This window comes from Pogoniulus pusillus, chromosome 3 (genome assembly GCF_015220805.1).
Source record: "Pogoniulus pusillus isolate bPogPus1 chromosome 3, bPogPus1.pri, whole genome shotgun sequence".
In the NCBI taxonomy this organism is placed as follows: domain Eukaryota; kingdom Metazoa; phylum Chordata; class Aves; order Piciformes; family Lybiidae; genus Pogoniulus; species Pogoniulus pusillus.
In genome coordinates this window covers 49836604-49863027 of record NC_087266.1, presented here as the reverse complement: position 1 = coordinate 49863027, position 26424 = coordinate 49836604, and the positions used below count along the sequence as shown (strand labels likewise).

General features: G+C 41.2%; 1 protein-coding gene and 1 pseudogene across 2 annotated transcripts in view; one reads left to right on the top strand and one right to left on the bottom strand.

Annotated features, from left to right (window-relative positions):
• Positions 1 to 17382, bottom strand: part of RNASEH2B (ribonuclease H2 subunit B) — a 38002-nt gene extending 20620 nt beyond the window's left edge. For both annotated transcript variants that reach the window (XM_064176238.1, XM_064176246.1), the window contains exons 1-3: positions 17231 to 17382; positions 4808 to 4879; positions 2044 to 2151 (exon numbers count right to left, since the gene is read on the bottom strand). In XM_064176238.1, coding sequence (XP_064032308.1) covers positions 2044 to 2151; positions 4808 to 4879; positions 17231 to 17294 — 244 coding nt within the window. In that variant the 5' untranslated portion in view covers positions 17295 to 17382. The remainder of the gene's footprint in view (positions 1 to 2043; positions 2152 to 4807; positions 4880 to 17230) is intronic.
• LOC135188613 (p53 apoptosis effector related to PMP-22-like) lies at positions 17293 to 20382 on the top strand (annotated as a pseudogene).
• Positions 20383 to 26424: the final 6042 nt, after the last annotated feature.

The window sequence follows — 26424 nt, the reverse complement described above, 5'->3', positions numbered from 1 at the left end:
ATTAAAAATATCAAGAGAACTCAATTCTCAACCCAAAGCACAAACTTCACGGCGGGTCTGCTGGCTTCAAGCACTCTCAGTTTTTCCTTTTTCTGGACTGCACTAAAAGCAGGAAAATTGAAGCTGCCCTCTATTGGCAGATTTGGGTGTAAGAGAAACTTGTTTCAAGCCACCACCTACCCAGCATTGTTAATCTCATACTTTGGGCAAGGCAATATTGTGCCGGCAAAAGAGGCAGGCAGTGCAAAAAAGAATTTCAAGAGACCGTTAATTTTGAGCTGCCTCTGAACTGTGAGGGGAGACTGCATGTAGCCTCCTAATAGAACAAAATAAACAGATAAAAAAATACGGCTCAGTATGTTGTATTCACAGTTACACACAAAGGAAGAACATGGTCACCCACTGAAACAGACACCTCTGCCCATCTGGAGTTGACTGCAGGACAATGGTTTAGTTAGGCTTTAGTATAACTGTAGATAATTGGAAACAATGTGGCATCAAGGAAATTCACTATTGAGACCAAATAACTGATGACAATTTAACATTAATTAACAAACCAAAAGCAAATAATGTGTGTTTTAAATCACATGATTGAGATAATTAATGAAAAGGAAATCCTACTGTGACAGGCCTAAAACTAACAAAAGATGAGGTGGCAAGGCCGTGGTTTGGAGAAAGCTGATACCCAGTCTAACATCTGTATTACAAACATGATGCACTGCATGAGACAAAGCAAGCACCAGGATTACTTAAAAACAAGAGAGCTTTGATAACAAAACTGGAGGGAAAAAAATCCCACTAGCCACTTTCTCAAAGCTTGTTTCAATGCTTCTCACTGTACCTCCAGGAAGAGATATTTCTATCTGTTCTAAAGAGTTCAGACTCACTGTAAGTGTATAAAGACCTCTGCCATTCTCTGCAGATAACCAAGTAATCTGCCTTAACTGCAATCACACAGCTTTTCTGTAGTGTCCTTCCCCTGACCATTTCATAGATGCAGCAGCCCTAATACTCAGGAACAATTTCCCCTCCTGTGTCTTTTAAAGAAAACCGAGGCGATGATTCCTTAAGGCAACTGTTTCCCAAAGGCCAAAACACAGGTTAGAATGCGAGCAGGAGAATACAATGTCGACATTATTGAGAGCAGACCCAGGCTTTTGGATCACCCTCAGATGAAGCAAGGCAAAGCTCACAGACATACTCCCTGCACTGCTATTGCACCTGCAGTGGATGTTTAAAAGTTAAGATACACTTTGGGGTATTGCTATTTAAGAAGGCATATATCTGGTGGAGTTGCTTCTATTTATGACAATGGACTTTTTTCTAGTTAAAAAGCACAAAATAAATACACCTTCACATTCTAAATCAATACTTACTGCTTGGTCTATAGACCTGTCAGTAGATAAACTCTACCCCAATGACATCCTTACTGAAAAAGGATTCTTGAAGCTGTCACAAGCAGTTACGTTTTCTCCTCATTTTCAGAAAGGTGAGCTTGGGTCAGAGAACGACTGGGATGGTACAGATGGGCTCACTTCACTGAAATGGGGCCTTCAGAGAGCAGGCCTATCCTGATATCCCAGGACTCACACTGGGGACTACAGAAGTAATTAAAAGAAAGTGTTCCAATGCTAAGAGTGCCAACACATCACTCTGCTCAGCTAGCTAAGGCCTTCCAGCCCTTTTTTTCTCCTCCCACAGGATAATACATATTTTACTTACGCTGAGGAATTGCTGGTCTGATTGACAAGGCAAGCTAAGTTTCAGTTTAAATACAATTGAATTACTCCCCTCCCTGTCCCTCAAAGACAAATGAACATCTGTCTAATTGAGGCTGCCAAAGGCAGCCTTTTAAAGAGAGACCACAAAGCCCCCAGCCCTGGTTAAATCCAGATGGCCAATGAGTGTGTCAGAAGGTGGGGATGTGATGAAGCATGCCTCAGACAACTAGGAAAAACACCTGTAAATTTACTAGAAAAGAGAGGGAAGGCCTGAGTATGAATGTTATTTACAGCTGGGGGAAGGATACATTATATTACTCACCTTGTTGAACAGTCTGACCTATAAACCAGGAATGATATTCCTCATGAAAAGCTTTTACTTCAAACAGCTGCCGTGCACCACTGTTGAATAAGTAAAGGGTTTCTTCCCCTGTTGAAAAGAAATCTGGTTTGTGTTTGTAAGCTTTCACAAAAATCAAAAGAATATCCAATACATCTGAAGAATGTACCTTATATACAAACATACACATATTCTACATAAATTCACTACAAAAGAAAGCTCAGAGAAAGAAAACTATTATATACAGATGTTCATTTACCAGCTCTAGAAACCAAACTGAATTTGAATCAATAAATATGTGAATAGTTCGTCTCACAACACAAAGCCTTTGATCAAAACCCAAATCAAAATCAGTAAGGAAATCAGCTTTTGTACATACTGAAGGGGAAGGTGGAAAACAAGAAGAACTCTTTTTTTCTGTCACACTTGTCTTCAAGATACAAGACTGTGGGTTAGGGGAACAGAAGTTTCAAACCTTCAAGTGATAATTTCAAATAAAGCGGTTTGGCACATCAGAATGGATTGCCAGTGATTCAGAATGGGTAAACAAATAAGGTGAACAGGGAAGCTAAAAGATTTGCTTTGAAGTGTCCATCAGAATCTTGTTCATCTGGAAAGGAAAGCTTTATCTCAGGCCACCCCATAGCACAGTTCTCCCATTTCCCAATAGTTCTGAGCTATAGTGAAAGGGTGATTATGTTGTAAACAAGATTGGCATTTTCCACACCCAAACCAGAAAGTTGCCAGAATTTAAAAAGGGGCAACTAAAATTTGGTCAGCTGAGTCTGGTCTGGGCTATTCCTGTCTTGGTTATCAATCCATCTTCAAGAGACAAGCGCAACTACAACGTGGCAGTCCTGCATAATCCGGTTCTCAGTTCGCAGAGATCCCTACGAGTAGAGGTAGGTCAGATAAAATGGGCAGAACCATCTCTTCCCTAAAATAACTGATAATGCATTTCTTCCCCTTTATCCAAAAGGCTGACCAGATGTCTAACCTCACCTAAGGATGTAACTTCACTTCTCTGGTACAATTTCTCTTTTGGAGAGGGAGCAGTGAGTAGATGTAGAGGGGGGAAAGAGGTTTCAATCATTACCATGTGCTACTTAGTAAGGGTCTACATCATATTTTGGTAAGCACCAGATGTCAAGCTACTCACAGATGGTCTCATTCAACAACATAAATCTCTTACCAGCAAGCACATTAGACAAATGTAGCGGTGAGCTATGGAATCTTGGGAAAGGGACCACTCCTTATTGTCTAACTTCATCTCCTTAATGTATTTGCTTATATTTGAAGGATAGTCACCATAGGTACCCAACAGCGTCATTAGACAGAAAGTCTCAGGGTATGGAGAACCTAGGCAGATCTGCACGCAACTTCGCCCCTTTAGTTAGTTGCTCAAGTGTTATGGTATGGTTATTCCCCTTCTTTCAGTTCAGCACTTTGAAAAATGCTTCTTGTAGTACTTATAAACTGCCAACTGAACTAGTTTATAGTCTTTGTAAGGGATAGAAATTGTGTCCTTTTTACCTGTCTATAAAAAGGACCGTGCATGATCTTATTTAATGAAGTGGTTAGTGTGAATTCTATAATGTGCTGAGTCCTTCAGTGCATATTTATACAGTATCTGGCATCAACAATTAATCTGTTAGACTCAAACGTAAGGAAAATACATTAATAGGGTGTTCTCAGTTCTTCCATTTTCAGAACTTATAATAGGCTACATAACTGAGAGTTTATGCAGGTCTATAAATAAGCTCCTGTAAATTCTTAGGGAACACACCCAAGCAATCATTGTACTTTTGGTTTTCTCCAGAAACCTTTCCCCAGACCTCAGATTCTATCGTAAATACATTTCCTCTATCACAGAAAAAAAGCAAGTTATTATCTATGCTTTTAAAAACATAACAAATTAGAAAGCTGTGCTTTATTGTGACATTAAAAAACACCTGAATACTTCAATTACAAACATATATAAATTCAAACAGTGAATTCCAAAACAAAACCATACAACTAAATCTATAGAAAACAAATTTACAAAGACAAAAAAGCACAAACAATTTTTTTTCAAACAAAATATGTTAATACTATCAAAGGCTTACTTTTCTGTTGCAGTATCTCATATTCCAATTTGTACACTACGCATATTAACAAACCCTTGACAAAAGGAACAATCTAACTAGAGGAAAGTAACTGTAGGATGGTGGTGGCATTGCATCACCTATATTTGCTGATCTTTCCAATGTATTCTGAAGGCAAAGGGCCTCATCACATATTAACAAGAGACATAACTACTTGGACCAGAGAAGGAAGAAAATTAGATTTAAAAATGAGAAGACTCAAAAAGTTTGGTAAGTATCACTGAATTGCTTTAAACTCTGAGTACTTATTTTATAGCGTAATGTGAATGGTATGAAGCCTGAATGTGAATCAGATAAAAGCCCAGGCTCAACACCCAAGACTGTAAGGCCCCAAAAACTAACACACTTAAAAACAGAACTTAAACTACATTCCTTTCTTGTGCTGCCAATACTCCTGATGAATGAACAGTTGGGCCAATTAAAATTATAAAAGAAAACCTAACTGTTTGCACAGCATTCATTATCTGGCATCGCCAGCAGCATCTTTGGCATGTAAGACTTACACTATCATCATTTTTTCAGCTTGAAAAATACGAGTATTTTGGTGGTGAGGGGAAGCAAGCAAAACACGAACAGGATCAGGTCACAATCCCATAACTTGCCTGTGCTTGGATTGCGCAGTTTTGTAAACAAAGGTTCACTGTCAGGTGTTTTAGGCAGGTCAGTAGCAGCTTCTGTAGGGAGAGAGGAAAAAGTTATGAACTTGTAAATTGAGAAGCAATTCACATTCTGCCATGCCTCTCCAGGACATTTAGAATTGATGGGATTGACACTATTTGAAAACTCTAGTATCTTCTACCTAAAATTTTATGTCTCAACCCAAATTCATCCAACTCAATCAAGGGACCTAAGTGGTGACTCAGACTGGCTGGCACCCTCTATCTGCCACAGGAAAGATATGGTTGGAATGATTTATATTTTGAAAACCATTTCCCTCTAGAAAGCCTCAGGCAAGAGAGCTCCTAAGTTTGACATCTCAGTGAAGCAAAATGAACTATTGCCCTGATTAGTCATAAAGGCAATGCGAATGCCTTGCTAATTTAGGACATTAAAAAGTTGAAAGTGTGGAGGGTGAAATATTTTGGAGAAGAAACTCCTCAGATGCAGGAATGGGAGGCAGCTATTTTCTGAGTGGCTTTTACTTCTCTGAAGAAAAATATGCACACTTGTTTTTGTTATATATCATCTTGAAAAATAAAGAGTGCATTTAATGCTTCCCACAGGAAAAAGAAGCTGAGAGAATACAGCACCTCTGGCTTAAACCATTGACAGATGTTTCTCTTTGATGTGCCTTTAAGCAGAAAAAGACAAGAAGTCTCACACAAAAGCATGATTTCTCTCTGATTTTTTTTTAAACACAACAAACCAGAAAGGAAACCTCACCCCCAAGGATGCTCTAAAAAGACATCTATAAGAATCACCAGTTAATTATGCTCTATGCAACTTCTCTTTGTAGGGAAAGTCTAACTTTTATTTATGAAAACAACTTGCCACATCTGAGTGAAGAGCAACATGACAGCATCACCCTTCTTAGCTTGCACACTGCCCGTTCTGTCCCAGTTCCTTTCATATAGGCATTCATCAGAGCAAGGAAAATACTTAAGCATACATAACCAGTATCCCGGCCTCAAAGAACAGACTGAAAGGGATCAGGCTGACATTTGCATCATGTTGCTGCTGAGGAAAGCAGAGAAGAGCAGCAGAAGCAGCTTGCAGAGCTATCTGCAAGAGAGGCTGTTGGAAGGAACAGAAATGCTACGTTGTCCTTCCCCTTTCAGTAGTGTCCAGTAGGTTTGCAGAGAAGATAGCACGGTTCTTGTCTATGGAAAACAGGGAAGCAAGAACCAACCAAATTAGCCGTTTTTCCGCCTGGCTGAAAGTCTAACCCCAACACATCTGAAAGGACAGGTGGACCTCTCACAGGCTGTTCACTGGCACCTCAGTGGCAAAAAAACCCAACTCCAAACAACCCTCATCTTTCGCATTCACTCATGGTTATTCAGTTGTGTCACAAACAGAAACTCCCCAGGTAAAGATATAAACAGGGCTTTTTTAAGCAAGTGCATTTTGTAATTAAGTGTTCTCAGAGTGGTTCAGAGAACGTAGAATAATTTTCTACCCTGAATTTTTAGCTGAGTCTTCAAGTGACTTGAAAAAGTGCTTTAAAATGTTTCAATATAAATGGAGAGGTTTTAATGGAAGAGGTCCATATTTGCTAGCCAGATTTGCTTCATATGCTGATACATAAACACATGTAGTTGTCAAGCTACATTTGCCCTGGCAAAGGCAATCTTCAAATTTCTAGAGCTGTGTATATTCCAATTCTTGACCACAGTTTAACATGAGTGTATTTTTTGTTACTTTTTAGAACAGTACAGTGATTAATGACAGTGAAAGAAATACCCTGCATGTGTTTACTTTGATGTGTTTCACAAGAACATGTTAAAACATACACACTAAATGGGAGTTTCAAAATTTAAAACAAAAATAATAACAAAACACACAAAAAAAAAAAAGAAAAGAAAAAAACAAACCAAACAAAAAAAACCCAACCCCAAAACCCAAAGGAACTCTTTAGCTCTCAGTTGCTCTGCTTTTTCCATGCATAGATTTATGAACACTGGGAATGAGTCCAGCTGAGCCCTCAATTGCATTTTCTATGCACATGAACAATTAAGCACACAGTCCTTCCTAATATAGCTGCTTTTAAATTAACTTCACATCTTTAATTAGTTGACATGTCCTTTTCCTAACCTTCTAGTAACACACTTACAACACCTGCATGTAAATGTAGTAAATCCAAGGGATACAGTGTGTCACCCCTTCCTCATCAGTCCTCTGCCTTCCTGACTCAGGTAACTGCCCTCCTCATGCTCTGTGAAGGAGGAGGGCAGTTACTATGCTCAGCACCTACTCTCTGCCCCTCTGTATATAGCCTGGCCCTGCAGCTGCCTTAGCTTTTTCCCATGTGAAGAGAAGCACAGCTCTGCCTATTTACTGTTATGTTCCTCCCCAAGCTCTGTGAGGTTCATCAGAGGACAGTAACAATTTTACCCTAATGAACAGCCTGAGTTGCAGCCTTCAGTCCCAGTATCGTGTGACTACAGAGGTAGTGAAGGCTCTACCCCTGGAGATATTCAAGGTCAGGCTTGACAGGGCTCTGAGCAACTTAATCTAGTGCAGAATGTCCCTGCTCGCTGCAGGGGGGTTGGACTAGATGACCTTTGGAGGTCCTTTCCAATCCAAATCATTTTATGATTCTATGATGGGACCTGGCTATACATCACATTCTCCACACAGGTGCCACAGATGGTTTACTGGAACGGGGTACACACATGCACAAAGACACATGAAGGGAAAGAATGCGCGAAGGCAGAAGTTGTTTCTTTGAGTTTCTTTGATCTTTGGTTTCCTCAAAACACAGGCAATATCCCTCTCCATTTCCAGAGATATCTGAAACATATTTTTGCAAATTTGCTCTACTGGATGTTAAGCTAACAAATAATGAGAGGCAAGGGGGAGAATGACTGTTTGGAAATTTGAGTGAAATTAAGTTTTGGTTTAGAGGTGAAGAAGGCCCTATTTATCTGAATTTAAACACTTTGCGGCTAGGAAAATGCTGAACAAGGGATTTTTGAAGTCAGATGTCCAAATCTAGCTTGTGTGTGTTCTGGCTTGTAGCCAGGAAAGGTAATCAATTTCTTTAATGTCATGACATTGATCAGAACTTGTATTTCGGCAAGGATCTCTTACATCAAAATAAATAAAGTCTTCTTAGAGAGCAGTACTGTGGCAATGTTTCTAGCAAACCTAAGAGCTAAACTAGGTGCTTGCTTTCTTTTTTATTTGATTTTTAAAGATAGACATCCAGATAAGGAATAATCTTAAAGAAAACAAGCAGACAAAACAGATGTTACAGGAAGAGGTTTTCTGTTAAATTCCAAAACCTCAGATGATTGCCATTATGCTTACTACAAGTTTCCACAGCTCAGACATGAGCTTGTTCATCTACAGGAATAACAAGTGAGAAAGGCAAGACCTTTCTGACAAAATTTATACTCTTTATCAAACTAACTCACAATTAGCAGAGTTCAGCTTACTAACAGACGGGCGAGTACAGCATGCTATTCTTGTAGGACAATGTTCACTACAAGGCCACAGAAGAGTACAGAGGGCCTCAAATAATTGTATGCCAAGACGGCATCTCTAAATTGCCAGGGAAGTCTGATGACAGGCACTTCCAGAAGGCAGCTGAACCCACCTAAAGCCTAAACCCACTTCAATAATTTCCTGCAAGTCTCTATCTCCATTGCACTTACAGACATCCTCAGCAATGCATAATGAATCCAGATTCAGTACTGCTACAGCTATACCAGAGGAGGAAGTTCTGAGGTGAGCACAGTGCAGGACAAATAAATGCCAACACTGGGCTGGTAACTATGTCTACTTTGCCTAAGTTATAATCTATTGTTCATTCAGTATTAACCAAATCACACAAAGTCTATCTAAAAATGTAATATGTACATTAGTTGCACTGAAGTCTACAGATGGAACCTCAGAATCCTGAAGCTGAGTTAAAGAAGCTATATAGGCTTAAACAAAGCTTCCCACTACAGAAAAGGAAAAAGGCTGTCAGATTTCATGGAGGTCAGACATACAACCAGGCAAATTCTATAAAACATATAAACAGAACAAAGTGAAAATGAACAAGCTGTCAAATGATTTCTGGCAATAATTTCTTCCACAATATACAGGTATGAGGCACTAATGAATTTCTCCATTACAAAAAATGTGTTAGCTGGCACAGATGAAATTGTTATAGATGATGCAAGGTCTATTTACCTTTTTTTAAATGCTTATACAACACTATATTTAACAGACTAATGTCAAGTTATATGGAATTCACATGCAAAAAGTTGTCAGCCAAGCAAGCAAAAGAGTTGTAAATATCCGTCAACTGCATAAGAGGGAAAAGATCCTCCGAAAGCACAAATTTCCCTACCACCATCACTCTGCAAAAAAACAGGATTATTTAAAAAAGTCTGGAAATATAAAGATTTCATTTAAAAACAGATATTAATCCACACGTCACCATCACAAGTCTTTTCCATTCCCTTCTTAACTTCTAACCATGCTTGAAAGGTGTGTCAGATGGAGACATTATGATGATGCTCATTAAACTGGCATTTTATTGAAGACTTTAAACTATGTAACCAAAGGGTACAGATATATTAGATTTATTAATGATTTTATTTATGTTCTTTTTAGAATGTCAACCCTGAAGTCATTTTAATTCACTGCCTGTGTCCTCTGTTCTGCAGTATGCCCTGAAAATAAAAACACAACAGTGAAAACAGTACTTCACCTAAACTTCTGACAACTTTTAAGTTGTAAGGTAATTAACTACTACCATAATGAACTAATTCTGGTATTCACAGACTGCAGATTGCTTCATCAGTATCTTCAAATGACCAAAGATCCTAAGCCACTGAAACAGGCAGTTCTGAGGTCCACAACTTCGCTTCCCTACCTGTTGCACATCACTGCTACTTTCTTTCCAACGAAACTAGCAATCTTGTGGCCACACAGTACACCAGCTCAGTTCACTGATCCACCTGAGAAATAACCAGTTGCAAAAAAGAAGTATTGATTTTCACCGTATCAGTAAGCTACTGTCACTCACCATATGGTTACCCTGTCACTGGAGCAAAGGGACAGAATCCATGGCAGCAGCAGACGGCATAGAATAAAACCTACTCTATATATGACACTGGGGTATTCGACTACTGTAAACTTAGAAGAAAACTAGATTGTATGTGATGTTATGGAGGTGGGAAAGCAAGAGATGAGCTAAAAGACTACATTATTGTTTCTCTGGCTCATGATGCCCTCAGGGGAGTACTAAATGCCACACAGCTCAATTTACCTCTGCAAACAGCTTTATTTTTTTGCCAGTGCTTACATAAAAGTTATGGCTTTACACTTGAAGACACTTGATTTGGGGAAATTTCTTCTTAGTTGTTACTCAGTTATCTTAACCTGATGTTATCTCACCATCTTACCCTCTCATACCTAGTACCAGCATCAGAAAGGGGACTTTTGCCACGCCTGTTGTAGATGTAACGGCTATCAGTTTGGTAATCACAGCATTTATTATCTGATGCCCCAAGGAAATAACATTTAATGTGACATAATTTAAACCCATTAAAGTCTTTCTGGCTCCCACTTAACCTGAAAAATTGTGTAATAAAACACAGTATCTAAAAATGGCACTGTTTTCTATCCTGAGCAAAAGGTTACATGGAAATACTACCAAGATTGTTTGAATGGTTTTTTGCTTCAGCATACTGCTAATGCAATACAACTAAACATTAAGATTTGTGCTTGAGAGCATCTTTTGGCTTCCCTTTATGCTGGTACAGTTAACTTCTTAGGCCAAAAAACATGTTCATGGACTCACTGGCAGAGGTGGACAGTACTAATTCATCTGTTACTGAAATCTAGACGCTAGGCAGATCATGCAGAGGTTTTAGCCAAATGAAGGAGAGGTCAGTCTTGGAAAGTTCAGGAACAGGTTATCACTAGAAAGGATAAAAACTTCAGGCTTCTCAATATTTATAGGGTCAACACTGGTGCAGCTGTATTACTGGCTGAATCAGCCCTGTTCTCATGTGCAGAGAGGCCTAAGTTGGCATAAGTTGGTCTCTTCCAAGCCAGATGGCAGAAAGCAGAAGTACAAGATGGTGTTACACATTAAAACATCTCTTTTTAGTTATTTTATTTGCTGTGCTTCCTTCTGGCTCCTTAGCTTGCCAGTTATATCTGCTTTATACACAGTTGAGCTCAGTATGCTTTTTAAGAGATGACATACAAGAAATGGTGCAAATTACCTGCAGGCAAACTTTGTTCAGGAGATGGAAATGGCAATTTAGGGGGAAGTTAAGTAAAGTATAGCTAGAGAGTGCATACTTCTAAAATAACTGTATTCACATTCACCTTATTAAAAAGGTATATAAATATGTGCACATATTTTATGTAATCCTCCTAATGTTTTAGTTCAGCTGTTAAAAACATGCATATTTGCTTACTGTACACTTTATTTCCAAGTTCTTTATCTTAACTATTATGGAAGCATCAGTGTTCAATTTTTACATTCGTTATGGCTTCTGAATCAAGCTCCGTAACAGCCCAACAATGTTGTCTATTTTGTAGCAGATAAATGGAATTGGTTTGCAAATACTGAATAAAACTATGTATCCAAATGTTAAGTGCAAGGTGCAAGAACAGAAAATACATGAAAAAAATCACCCTGCCTATTTCATATTTTAAAGCATTTTACTTTTTAAAGATTTCACTTCCATGCATCAAGTATTGCACAGCTTCTTTTACTATCTCAATTTTCCCTCAACATGACCCAAAATCTTTGAGTCAAATGCTTCCTCTTTTGTTGCATGGAGACAAAAACGTTTGCATTCTCATTTGAAAGAACGAAGAATTAATTTACTGTGTGTTCATGCCCTAAGGTTGGCATCACAGTCCATTTATTTCTGCCTCCATCTGACTTCTACCATATACGAGATTTGTTCAAATAACTTGCCAAGTCTAATGTGAAACTGCTCCTTTTATTTTTAAACAAGCAATATCTAAATATAAAAGGATTGTTACATTTCCCTTCCCTCTTGCAATCTTTCCAGTGCTATTCATATGGCAGTTCCCATAAAAAAAAACCTCAACAACATATAAAGCTAATCAATTTACTATTTAAGAAAACAGCAGACTGTTTAGTTTAGTCAACTAAACTTGTCTAGATGAGAAAAATAGAAGGTTGAAAATAATTTTCAGGTTGCAGCTAACCCCTGACTTCTTCATACAAACACAGAACAAATTAAACACAGCAGTCTTGACTTCAGGTGTAGAGTTGAACACTAGACAGAGGAAACTGCCTTCAATTCTTGACCTTTTTGCTAAAACCCGTGGATACAAATAGTTACAGCTCTGACACAACACCTATTCTGAGAAAGAGTACTGAAAAACCTACCCTTCACACCCATCTGGTTAAGTAGCCAGTGTGATGTTGGTTGCTACTGGTAAGACCAGTTTGAAGCTATTACACAAGAATGTTTATTTGTTATACAGAGGACAGATCAGATCTCTATCACACACAGTGACTTTATTAGAGTATATTGAGTATCTGAGTATTTCCAGAGTCCTGCCCTTAGAATTCTACAATTGGATGGGGTCCCAGTATTATTTTTGTGTCTATAAAATAATTTCTAGTTCTTACAACTTTCAGACAAAACACTGAAAAGGGCAGTTTCATGGGCCCAATTCACAAAGCAAGTAGAAATTTCCTATATGCATGTAGAGAGAAAAACAAATCTCATTCATTCTGGTAGTATTTTTTTAAATCTACATGAACACACAGAAACACAGACAGAATCTCATCTACTAAAGCACATAATCAGCAACTTTCTAGCTGTGAGATGGCCATGTTTTAATCCCCAGGAGCTACTCCTTTTCCCTTGTACCTGTTCAGTAGCTAGATCAATAATAGGAAGCCTGTATAGGATACTGTACATTCTCAAGGGTAAAGAGGGGCTCAGATACATGGGTAATACAACATCCCCAGGATCCAACTACACTCCCGATTGTCCAGCTACTGCAAGAAATGCAGGAAAGCACAGTCTGGAAACTTGGCCACCCACTGCTGAAGTTCATGTGGGTCCTTCAGGACCTATTAGCACTTCAGTGTCTCTGTACCAAGATTCCTCCAGAACTCCAGTTTTGAGAGGACTTCTTAACTACGAACATCAACTACCCAGCACAAAGCAAGTTGATTTGGACTTCCAGCCAAGCTAATAAAACCCCTGGAACATGGAGCACAGCACAAAAACACACAAGTGGATCCACACAGAGCCAGACTGGGTCCATCAGGACTTATTAGTTCAGACACTGTCTGAAAGCAGCTGCGCCACAAAGCTAGTTCTGGAAACAGCAGAGATGTGTTAACATGGCACAGCACTTGAACTAATAAACTGTTACTGTAGAGCTGAATCTGCTCTAGGCCAAATGTGGTGCCTCTATGTCCATAGTATTGTTAATCTGCAACTGAAGAAACTACACAAAGAATTGACTCTGAGTCCAGCATGCACAGCTCTAGTTTTGCCCACATGATCCAGTTTTCTGCCCTCATCACCATCTTCCACATGAACAAACCCTCCATCTACCCTCTTCCTCTTCCTACATCATTTTCTCTCGACTATTTAAATCCATTTCTCAACCTTATTCTAAACACCAGTGGCTTGAAGCTTTTCAGGAGTGATTAACATGGTTATTACTCTCTCCTAGTCCTACCTTCTTTAGCAGGCCAACATTTACTAAGTTATCTATTCTTGTGACTTCACCTTTTGTCATGCCTCTGGTGTTCCACTCCCTAATACAGGAACAATTACTTGCTTATAAAACCAAAATAAAAAGGTAACTATACTGGTATATGAAATCTTCCCAAATCCTTTGGGGAAAAAAAAATAAGAAACAGAAGAAATACCACCACAAGAGCTCTTAACAGGATGAGGGTAGGTTATCATTATTAAAGGTAAAATGTGCTATTTGACCTAGAAGCTGCTTACCCGCCCAGATATCACTGTCTGAGGTTCTCTTTCTCCCTTCCTACTGAGACCTCCCTTGTGTACCTCTCCATGCGAAACAGCCTGAGTGCCTTGGTGTGGCAAGGGCCTGATGAGAGAAAAGGCTGTCATTAGGCAGATGACAAGAACAAATAATGAGGAAAATATGCCATAAAAAAATGAAGGTAGGCAAAGCCTCAGTGCAACAAACACAGAGTGACTGGCTGGCTGATTGAACATCTACTCTGCCTCTCAGCTCACACAATTCTGCTCCTCTCTGCCAACTTCACCCAAGTTCACAATCCACACAAAACAGCTGCTGAGCTGTGTGGTTTATAGCTCTGTCCTATGAGGTGTAGGCATGAGATGGCCACCAACAATTGAAGCTTTACAGTACCAGAAATACAATGATAGTTAACCACTTGCAACATAAAGTGACAGTCTGTCCTTCCATAGAGCAGCTCCCAGAGCACTGGGATAACACCCATCACCAGTAAAACCACTCTTCCAACGGCATTAATCCTTTAGCCATAATCGTAACTTCAAAAACAAACACGGGCAGTTCTAGCTGACAAACTCCTTGTTTCTGAGCTGCTTCCAGAACACTGAAATCAACATAAAAATTAAGAAACCAGAAACAAAATTTATCTCCTTAGTGATCAAACATGCTTTTGAACAGCAGAGCAGCAATGTGTACCATATAAATACGTACCGAAATGAGGAAATCGGTAATAATTTTACAGCCTTCAATAGTAAAGCACTCAAGCATATTCTGTTAGCAGCGGTGTTCCATATATCAAACTTAGGTTTAAGTTGCTGAAATTAAACGAAGTGAGGATCTTTCTTTTTCTTACAGTTGTTTCCACGTCACATAAGCAGCAAAACCAGTCAGAAACATGCGCAAAATCAGATGCTTAAAATTACCTATCTAAGGGATAACTAAGGAATCAGAACAAGACATGCATCATTGTTCAGAATTCCAGTTATATATCTGCCTTGTTGTAGGAAGCTACTGTTGAATCTCTAACAGCCCAAATGAATGCAAAATACTGATACTTAATGCAAGTTTCAGTTCTCTATACTTGTGACAGACCACATTGTCCTTTAGACTAAGATATCTAGCCTCTTTGCAGAACTAGTCACCAACTCCATCCATACAAGCACTTTTAAGATGTCACAATCAAAGCAGGATAAATAATAGAATCATAGAATGTCAGGGGCTGGAAGGGACCTCGAAAGATCATCTGTTCCAGTCCCCCTGCCAGAGCCAGATCATCTAGAGCAGATCACTCTGGAACGCATCTTGAATATCTCCAGAGGGAGACTCAACAACCTCCCTGGGCAACTGGCTCCAGTGTCCTTTCACCTTTGCAATGAAAAGAATTCTTCTTCAGGTTCACACGGAACCACCTATGCCTCAACTTCCACCCACTGCCGCTTGTCCTGTCACTGGGCATCATCGAGAAGAACCTGGCTCCATCCTCCTGGCACTCATCCCTTACATATTTGTAAATAGCATTTCTCCAAGTGAGGAAGTGTATTAGGTTGTGTAAGATGGTGTACACTATTAACATTACAAGCTGCTGCTGGAGGCACACTACCCAGGTGAGTGGTCCAAAGTAGCAATCACTCAAAACTGGGAGCTTAGAAAGCGTCTTTATTACAAGAAAAGTTTTGGAGCTTCTTACATAATATTAAAATACACCTTGCTCCTTCCACCTACTATTTATAGGATAATGGTCACAGATAAATGGACTATTTGTACCTAGAACCCGTTGGTAGACTTGCTAACAAGTGGCATTAAACTCGCATCCGGAACCAGATCAGGTTTTCCCACTACAAGTTCTGCTAAATGGCCAATAAAGAACTTCAGAGATCCATTCAGCAAAGAAGTCAACAAATTTAAAACTTTTAAAAGAGATATATGCTAACTTTAAAGGATCGTTTATGAAAAAAAAAATGTTTAAACTAAAATAATGAAATCTATTTTATTTCAGCAGTCCTGTTCATATGACTGGCAAGCCTCATCAGTTCTGGACTTCTGAAATTATCAGCCACATATACTTTAAAAGTCACTATGTGCCGTGAGATTCTGCTAAGACTTAATAAACTTTCTTACAGGTCTGGAGTACTACATAAATTTTGTCAGAGATGTGCTGGCACAATTGATAATACAAACTGTCTGGCTTCATGAAAGTTACAAGCTCTAGCTCAAATCCTGCAAACACTTACTGAAGAATTTAACTCACTGCACAGAACCAACTACTCATGCATAAGTTAAGCATCTTTGTAAATATTTCCACAGTATGAACATCTGTTAGCATACCCAGACATCTTAGACAAGATTTAGTTTTAAATGCTAGTCTGCAGATTTAATATTAAAGGAGATTCCTCACTTATAAATTCCTTTCTTAGGCATCAAGTGTGTCAGATACCAAAGGATGGAATTAAAAAGTTAAAGCCAGAGGAAGCAAGGAATCAGCAAAGTCATAACGAATGGTTCTGCTTTTCATGTAACTAGAGAAACCTGAATTCTCATGGATGCATGTCTCAACTCTGAGCTCCTGACTTGCTTTCAGTCTTTGCTGAATTAAGTTCTCGCTATGGCGTTTGTGGCATTTCTTGCATCATCACAGACATTTTTACGAAGCTCATACATTTACTCCAAAGCAAATTTTTTAATCAGCTTGAAAGTAACACTCAAAAGTTTTGTGTAGGCCAAGAAATAAGCGCAGTACAGGGCTGACAGATAATTGCCCAAGTTGCATGTCCTACGGGAAACAAAACTAAAAAAACCCATCACTGATAAAATGCCTCCTTCCTCTTGGTGTCTGGGAGTTTGAGCACATCCTGTTTTACTCCTCCTCCGTAACAACAACAAAAGTGACCCGTGAATTTACAGTGCTAAAACCTGGTACTAGGCAGAAATATACATAAGGAAAGGCGTCTTCCCGTTTATTCGGCGCCAAGTGACAGAAACTAAGCCTACAGTGTTTTAAAGCAGAGTTGCCATGTAAAGGTTTGGAGAGGAAGAGCCGAGATCTCACTCTGGCTTAGAATGTAAGGTTTCAAAAGTGTTTTAAAGCTGAGGCTTGGGCAACTAACCCAAACAGTGTTCCTGGAGATGAGATGGGGGGAGAGGTGATACGCTGTTTGGCCTTGTGCAAACGCAGTGACTCAAACCGTCCTTAGTACACCAGGGCTAGGCCTGGCTGCACAAAGCAGTCCAGAGACCTGCCTCAGCCCTCAGAGAAAGGCACTCGTCTCCTGCTCCAGCAACGACCCAGCCTCGCCGCGATGCGAGCGGGTGTCGCAAGAGCCAGTCAGCGGGGCGCGGTGGAGAATGCATGATCGGCGCTGCGGCAGAGCCTGTCCCACCTCGGAGCCCCACGGGGTTACCTGGTGCAATGAGCACCCACTGGCCAGGGTGCGCGCCCGCGGGCCGCTGCTTCGCGCCGTGCATGCTCCGTGCGCCGCAGCCACTACCCTCGCTCCTGTCGCCGCTTCCGCCGCCACAACATGGCGGCCGGGGCGGGTCCGCCGGAGGGGAAGGAAGGAGCGCCGCGCGCTGCCACTCGCCCAGCGCTCCGCGCCTGGCGGCGGGACGGCGCCACCCGGCGGGTGGGAGAAGGGCGAAGGGTGGCCTCAGGGCACTGAGGTGGCTGGGACTGCTCTGCCGCTTACTTTCTCTTCCCCCTTTCACTGGGAGGGAATGGCACGGGCCGCTGCAGGCGGGACAGCGGCGAAGCCTGTCTCCTCGCCCGGCGCGTACCGCGGCGATGCGGGGTGGTAGGGCCGTCGGGAGCTGGGTGCTGCCTCGGAGCCAGTTCTCTTCCCCATTTTCGGCCGAAGAGCGGAAAGACAAGCGGGCTGCTTTTCCATACACATCAGCCCACCCCCAGCCCACAGTCCTGAGGGCTGGCGGGCAAGGGGGCTCCTTTTAACCCTGTCCCATCGTAGGCTGGGAGGTGACCGTTTCGCAGGGGTGTGTTGCAGGCGCTCGGGCGGCCGCAGCGGCCATAGCCTGCTACTGCCTCATCGCCGGCAGCCTGTGGCAGGAAGCAGGACCTCTGCCGAAAGCATTGTCTTAAGCTTCGATGAAGTGTGATGAGCGTAGACCTAATGACAGAAATGCAGGGCCGCGGAGGTGATGAGTGGATTTGAACAAAATCTGATGTGGGGAAAGGCCAAAAGCTGGGGCTGCGCAGCCTAGACTGAGGAAGACTTGGGGTCCCTAATGACAAAGGTCGAGGCAAAGGCTGCAGACTGAAGTGGAGGGCATTCTATTTAGACATAAGGAAAAAATGCCTTTAGTATGCGGGTGGAGTAGATTATCCTGAAGGAATGTCGATTCTCTGTGTGTGCCTACGTTAAAGACCCAGCCGGGCATCGCTCTGGATACCTGCTATATCTGGTCCGACTGTAGGTGGGAAGCTGGACTAGATCTCCAGAGACACCTGCCAGCACTGTTCTGTGAGGCTTATTCCTCCAAGGCTGGGCATGGGCAGAGACAACCCTTTCACAATACTCACAGCCCTCTCTGATACAACATGATCCTGTTAAATAGATTCTATACCTACGGATTGCACCAAAGAGCCATAGTCACAAAGCGAGAGCCACGCGTGCACATCTCCATACAAATGTACATTTGTTCATTAACTTGGCTTTGCCAACACAAGACTGAGTTGATGGCCATCATCCCGGTGACTTAGGACAATTATCATACCGAAAGAAAATACTTTAAATGTATATCAATTGTAAAATGCAGAGATAAGAAACATTAAAGGTACAGTAACATCTCTGTCCCAAACTAAGACCAAACTATGCTCCGAAAGGAACTAAGCAAGGCTGACACATGCAAACCAGCTGAACTGATAGAAGGCTGAAAAAAGCAAAACCCAAAGTTTTAGCATGTACTCTCGTAACTCTTAAGATTATATTAATCTACATTTTGTCTTATTTTCATTTCCCTGTTTTTTCTCCTGCTTAAAGTAGGGCAAGATCTATGTGCCAAAGACCACACCATGTGTTTTGAAGAAGTCCCCACTGAAATCACTTGATTGCAATTTGCCATAGCATGTGTCTGGATTGCAACATTTACTAATGGGTCTTGTAAAACCCTCCTCAGTACTTGTGTTACCAGAGAAAGAAAGGGACTCCCAACTGTTCCACTGTAATTTGTACAAGAGCACTGGAAGAGCAGAACAGAATTAGTTGCTGCATTTGAAACCTTCCTAGAAGGAAAGCCTTCCATATGGAGAAAAGGTTTTCTGTAAATAACACCAATTTGGCCTTCAGTCCTGAAAATGACAATGAATTGCAGACTGTTGTACGCCAGTGAGTTTAACAAAGCTCTGGAAAAGCCGAGAATCCAACCCTGCCAACCTCCACGTGCAGTGTGTGTCAGGGTGAAGACTAGAGACATAACCCGCGGGTGTTCCAGACGTTCTCTTTCCTCCTGGACTATGGTGTGTGATGGCAATGTTACAGCAAGCACTGCTGTACATTTAAAAAATGATGTATTAAGCTATTTTTCAAAGCACTTATCCATCCTTATTTAGGCACCTCGTAAGCCAGCTAATTGTCAGAGGTGGTGAGTGCTGCTAATATCAGGTGCACTGAATGCACTTTCCAGCTCTTTGTTTCTTTTGATTTATGAGCACTTCCCACAATCTCTAGATGCATGTTGGCCCTGAGATCTACAGTGTCCTTTTCCAGAAGCTCTTAGATAGAAATGTTTTTCTCAGATACTTCAAAATGCCCCAAACAGAAATTCTGAAATGGACCTGAATAAGGCTCTAAGATGACATCAGTTTTGGAATAAAAATAGTGCAGTGATTTAGACATATTAAATGTTTAAAGCTTTCTGTTGTTACTCATGCACATTTGAGATACACTGTCTTTAGAAAGAGGAGGTGTGCTGTACAGGTCCCGTCCCGTCCCGGCAGAGCGTCCTTGGCACACCGCGCCCCAGCCTAGCCACTCGTGATGCACGGGCTTATTGGGTGCCCCGACAGCTGGGCAGGATGGTAGTGTGCAGCTGGCTGGCTCCTGCCTCTGCTGCTGGGGCATCATTGCTCTGGTGGGCAGGGGCTGGCTGGAGTCCGAGTCAGCGCCCTACATGCAGCAAGCATCGCATGGGAGAGCTGCACGAGGGGCGAGGAGGATGCCTCATAGACTATGGGTGGGGAAGAGCAGCAGCTGCCACATACCTTGTTGGCTTTGTGATCCTGGTCATCTGCTTTGCCCTCGTGGTCATTGCGTTCTCAGTTGAGGTACTCTACTCCAACTTTTTGTGAGGAGTTGAATGCTTGCTCTCTGTTGTTGCTGCTTTCTAGATCATTGGCCTGGTCATCTACCCAGTACAATTCATAGAAGAAATACACTGACAGGAGATGATATGTTCAGTTGGGGCTGTGGCTTTGCCTGGGCCAGCACCCTTGGTGTAATAAGCTGTGCTTTCTTCTTCAGCTGCCTCCCCAGCTGGGAAGATGGAATCCGTGGAAACATATTACTGCTCCTCCCCAGAGAGAGCAACATACTTAAACTGAAAGATTAAATCCGTGATCAGCTGTCAAGAGAACAGAGGAGCATTTCTGATCAGAGGGCTGCAGCACCTCTCCTAAGAGCACAGACTGAAAGAGTTGGGGCTGTGCAGTTTGGAGAAGAGGAGGCTCCCAGGTGACCTTCTTGAGGCCTTCCAGTATCTGAAGGGGGCCTACAAAAAAGCTGGGGAGGGACTTTTTTTTGGGCTTTCAGGTAGTGACAGGACTAGGGGGAATGGAGCAAAGCTGGAGGTGGGGAGATTCAGACTGAAAAACTTGACCCTATTTCACCAAAGTATTTCTTGATAGCCCTGGTATGATCATTATAAACAGAAGATAAACTAATTAGGGATTTCTGTCAGGGGCTGATGACACTAAAATCCTATTTGCTTAAGTATTAAATACTTAACCCTTTAGGCTTGCCAACACCGTTAAACCTTAGTGATATTACGCAGAAAGAAAATGTTGTCATTTAAAACACTAGATTGAGCTGAACTGCTGCGTGATATCATTGTAAAAACTCACATCTTAATTTTACACACGTGGGTATTCTCATTCAGATCCATGTGACTTGCCGGGCCCAGAAAGATAAGTTGGACTGCATCCTATCTGAGGATGATCACTGTACACATTTCAGAGTCATCTGACATGCATTCAGTCTTCACCTGCGTGTCGTCCTTTCGTTCATTCCTGCTAGGGTGGCTTCTCATAATCCAAGTTCTGTGCAGAGGCAAGCATCCATTTTTGCCAGACTAAAAAGGCTTACTTATGCTGCCAAATAAATACTACTTTGTCAGCCTTCAGCTGCAGAATTTCCCTCATCCTCCTCCCTTACATGAGCTTTAAGTGAAGCAACTTTTGAATCTTGCCCAAAGCAAGAAACAAAACAGTGTTTAGAAAGAAGTGTGATTCATAGTTAAAGCAAGATTGTAAATGTTTCCACTTATGATTATGCTTCATTTTACAGCATTTCAGCAAACATATTTATGGGCCAAGCTTATCTATTTTATGCTGCAGTCATTCAAACTTTAAACCCATTGATCTGCACAGTCAAGGTTCAGCTGTATATATGCAAGTGTTCTGTTTTTTTCCAGTAAAAGGCTACTGATACCTGTAACTTTAGGTGATGTACCAGGAAAATTGTGATTCATTTTAAGCTACCCAATTTGAAACACTGCTCTCTGTTCATCATAGGTCACATTGCCTTTTTTCAGCACTGAGACAGGCTCCAGTTTATGTACAATTATCAATTATCAAATATTATCAATTACTAACAATAGCTTTTGTGCATCCACCAAACCTTGAGATGAACGAAGACCATACTGTGGGGTTAGCAGAAGCAGGTATTTATTGGCCCAAGTATATTGAAACTCCCAATTTTCATTCAGAGCACCTAAGAAATGCTGGTTTTCCTCTCTTTAGTCAACCAGAAAATCTGCTTATTGGAGGTGTGTTGCTATAGCAAGCAGAACTTGGTCTGTTTATAGAAGCTGCTCAGAATGATGTACACTGTTTGGAGAAAAGAGTTGAATGAGTACACAGATTGTGAGCTAGCTTAAAGTGAACAGTAGCAACACTTGTTTAATGTGCATGATGCAGTCATCCACAGCAGTAAATGACTGCAAAATATCCTCCAGATTATGACTCAGATGCTGGGGAGGGGAAAAAAGAATAAGAAACAAAATAAAGAAGACATCAGTGTGGTTTTTTTTTAAGTAGCACTAGACACATGGAGACTTTACTGAACGTTTTCAGAGTAAAAGTTGCTGCACTGTAGCTGGTATACTGGCCATATTCATCCTGCCTTCCTGCACTGTGGATTCGATCAGATTTCTCCAACCCATTGGGACAATCTCAGAAAACAACTCTCGGCATAGTCCTGAGTGAAGCAGTAAGGCCCCAGACGCTGCCCCGGCGCAATGTAAGGGACAGCATGACTCTTCCAAATAACCAGTGTGAACAGGAGCACCCAGTTCTGGGTGCCTTGAAAGGCACTCTGCCCTGGGTTTTTGCTAGTATAGACACATTCTTGCTTCAGGATGGTTCACAGTGTGGCCAGTGAGAATTTTTACCAAAGAAGATCTACTGCAAGCAGGCACAAGAGGTCGACATTCAAAACCATCTTACAAGGCTGATCTGTTTCTAGGAGCTGTGGGTGAAGATTTTGTGGAGATGGCCAGTGCATGCACTGTGAGGCTGACACTTCTGAAAGCATAGAGCTCACACTGTACATCTGCCTCTGTAATGTTTGCAAATACTCTAAACCCTGCAGGTGAGCGCAGGTCCTGGTGCATGCACAGGGCCATTTGCCCAGAACTGACAGCCTTGGCAAAGCTATTCTCATGGCTCCAAATGGACAGCCAGACATGCAGAAATACTTGACAAACTGCCACATTTTTCTTTTTCTGATAATAAAAAATAGAGGTGGAAAAAGTGGTCTTTTCTGTGGAAGTATGCAGATATACCTGAGATGCTTTTTTTTTAATACCAAAGAATTTAAGATTTTAAATCACTTGCAAGTTAATAATTTCAGCTGCTGTGACATAGAAAAGTTTTCATGTTGTACTGGTTCCTCATTTATCTTTTGAAAGTTTTCACAGTTCATGTGCAATATGAATCTTAGTGGCAATCAGGTATATGGTGAATTTTTAGCTTGCTGCATGTGTTAATCATGCTGAAGCTAGATGTGTTCTAAGGGTACTTCTAAATCAGACTGAAAACCATAGTTCTGGGTTGGATTATATAATGGCTTAGGAAGTGGTGTGTCTTCACTAATGCAAGTAAGTCTCTTATTTTGTGAGCAGTGCAAAGAGATTACATTGTTAATATATATAAAAATATAGTTCAGCCAAGTGTGTTCTCAAGGGGAATTCTAGAAGGTGAAAGGGCCTTGTTCTTTGGAACTTCATTAGCAGTATATTGTGACCCTCAAAGCAGGTCACTAGAAAAAATTGCTTGTGTATATACCATCCATAGTTTTGTTGAAACAAAGGACCTGTGTGAAATGGTGCATCAAAGACTCTCTACAGGTCAAGAAGTGTTGTCTTTAACATAACCTTTATCAAGAACATGATACCAGAAATGAAGACATGGCAATAAAACATCCCCTGTACTGGATTTGGGAAGTGACCAAACTGATTGCAAAGCAAGATTGTAAATTGATTTAAAATGTGGAAGGGTAGTATTAAACTTGAAGAGTGCTGTATTTGTTCCATAACTTTAGAAGTGGCTGGCTAAAGACTGACTTGCCTGTAGTCTGAAACAGACTTTTTATCATCCGTCTGCTGGACAGAACAACACAGGCATGTTTCACTTATTTAGAAAATGGCCAGGGGCCAGAGAAAGATTAAAAATGAAAGCAGGAGTCAGTGCAAGAGTTGTTCCTGTAAGAATTAGGCATTGGGACTGCAGTATCAGCAAATCCTCCTGCAAAAGATAAATTCCTACAACACAGGATTGGCATTTGGTGTCCTGGAAAAGCAACTGGTACGGTAAGGACAGGCTTACCCATTGCTCCAGCAGGAGAATTTAGAATGCATTTGGCATTTATGAGAGTAAACAAAACCAACTCATGCACTTGGACAAGTTGCTTTGTGAGCTGCAGATCGAGTGAATGCAAATGCTAAAAGCAACAGATTATGGATTTCTATCTGATGGTTTTCAAGCCTCCCTCATCGTAATCCCAGCTCTCCTGCCCAGGCCCTCTACCATTTCAAACAGCTGAGATTCTTCATATGCTGCAGCTTCTCTAGAGGTGTGGGTGTGCTGGTTGGCTCCCTGGCCACAGACACACAGACCATGCGATGTCTGAGCTCAGCAAGTCTGTGTCTCAGTGAAGGCAAATTGTCAGGACCTCTATCCTCCAGAAGGTTTTCATTAACCTATAGATGCCTAAGATGGGAACAAGCCTGCCTGAGGGACCTAACTTGAGCTCCAAGAAAGCTAGGAAGACTGCCTTTCAACGTTTCTGTCTCTACTATAAGGAAGGGAAGATCATTGCTGCCCTTCTGAGGCTAAGCATCTAAACTTTGCTGGCAGTGTCTGCTTTCAGAGACATCTAAAGGCATTTAGCTCTGCAGATTGCAGAGAGGGGCTTCTTCTGTTCCCCAGAGTGTTTGAGTTGAGAACCGAAGAGCAGATTCCATTTAAAGCCTTACACTTTTTCATTTGTTGGGAACTGGCCATGGAGATCAGGAGATGAGAACAGACAGGCTGTCCTGCTGCAGGAATTAATGGGAAACCAGGCTAAAAATAATATCAATTAGGCAACATGTGTATTTAATATGGTAATTTATTTTCTTCAGTATTGCTATAGATGATTAGAAAAACACTGCAAAGAGTCCAATGCATTTTAATTTAGTGCCATTAAACCCTTTTATGAATAGGTGAATATCAGTCAAATTTTTGTGTCTGCTTGGAACAATTTAACTCAAAAACCATAGAAGAGTTCGATCCAAGATTTAATTTCTGGTAAGGGAACTGATTCTGCTATGTACATCATAAGTGAGTTGAAGAGAGGACTAAAACCTTTTGAACACAAACGTCTTTAGAAGAGCCATGCATTACCAGTTGGACTGAAGTCTATTACTGAGTCTCCTGAATGTAGCAGCTGATGTGATTCCTTAACCTTTATCCAAAATATGGTTTACATTTTTCCTTGACACTGAGGTTCAGCAAAGATCCACTGTTTTATGATTCAACTTCACTCAACTGTTTTGGAACACATACAGCTCATTACACAAAGAGAGCAGGAGAACAGCTAGTTCAAAAGGACAGTAACAGAACTTGAAGTCAGTCAGTTTGAATAAAATAAGAAACAGGTTGAGCCTATATCCAAAAATCTGGTTGATTTCAAGCTGAAGTATTTTTCACATTTGGATAAACAAAGAATATGCTATGAAACTAAGTTTCGTGCCTCCTCGCTCCTTTGGAGTGAAGCTGGAATGAGGAGATACTCTGACCGCACTTTCTCTGCTGTGCTAGCTCAAGTGCACATGTTCCTGGGAAGTGGATGAAGTCTCCTAGGAAGCCTGTTTCGAGCTTGGCTACACAGACAGAAGTGAGCTGTTTGGATTGAGTGTACCTAGTTTCCTTCAGCAAATGTCTGAAGACTACTGTAAGACCCTGAAATGTCACAGTATGGAATGCCTGTCTGTTTGTCCACCCCTGCTCACATTTTTTCTTTGAACCAACAGCAGCCTGGCCAGGATACGCGTTCATGGAAAGTGCATCTGTTGTCACCTGCCCTTGTCTCAGAGACAGCATCTGCGGTAGTGACTCTGCCACAACAAAGAGCAGTCCTCCCTGCTACCAATATTCAACCTCACTTAAGAGAGCAAGCAGGTGAGTTCCTGTGACTTCTTCCATTCACATGCGGTGAGGCCTTACTACTTCTCTGTTGTGCAAATGCATGCAGCGTCTTCCATAGTCTGGCTCTAGACCCATCTGCAGTCAGATTTTTCTTCATAGTGATGAAAGGAGACTTTCCAAGTCAGTTTTGCTTAGGCAGCAGAATGCTTAGCAAAGCATTCTGGACTCAGAGAGAGGTATTTCCACTGTGATGCTTAAGATACCGAAGTGCTAAACCCATTATCGGAATGTTTATGAAAAAGAAGAAAACCTCCCTGGTTTTATTTATGCAAGATATAGTTTCTGAATTACACAGAACATGTCTAGACCAGTATCAATCCTTAGGAGGATGTCCTAGTTCTGCCCCACCGGATTTTCACGTTTAGAGCACTTTGAAGTAGAGTGATTAACAAAAGCTACCACCTGTGTTGGTTTTTTTCCCGTTAAACTAATACTTCTATGCTTTACCTGAAAGTTATTTGATATGGAACTCATGAGGGATAAAAAAACATCAAACAAAATACACAAAGCAAAATAACCCCAAACCAAATAAACAAAAACACATTAAAAAGCAACTGGAAATAAAGCCACAAGAATCAAGGGGGATTTTGACAAAGGAGGGTGGAAAGATACATAAAGGAAAAGAGAGGTGAAATACATGGAGAAGAAATATGTCTAGTGAGAGAGAAAAAAACAAGC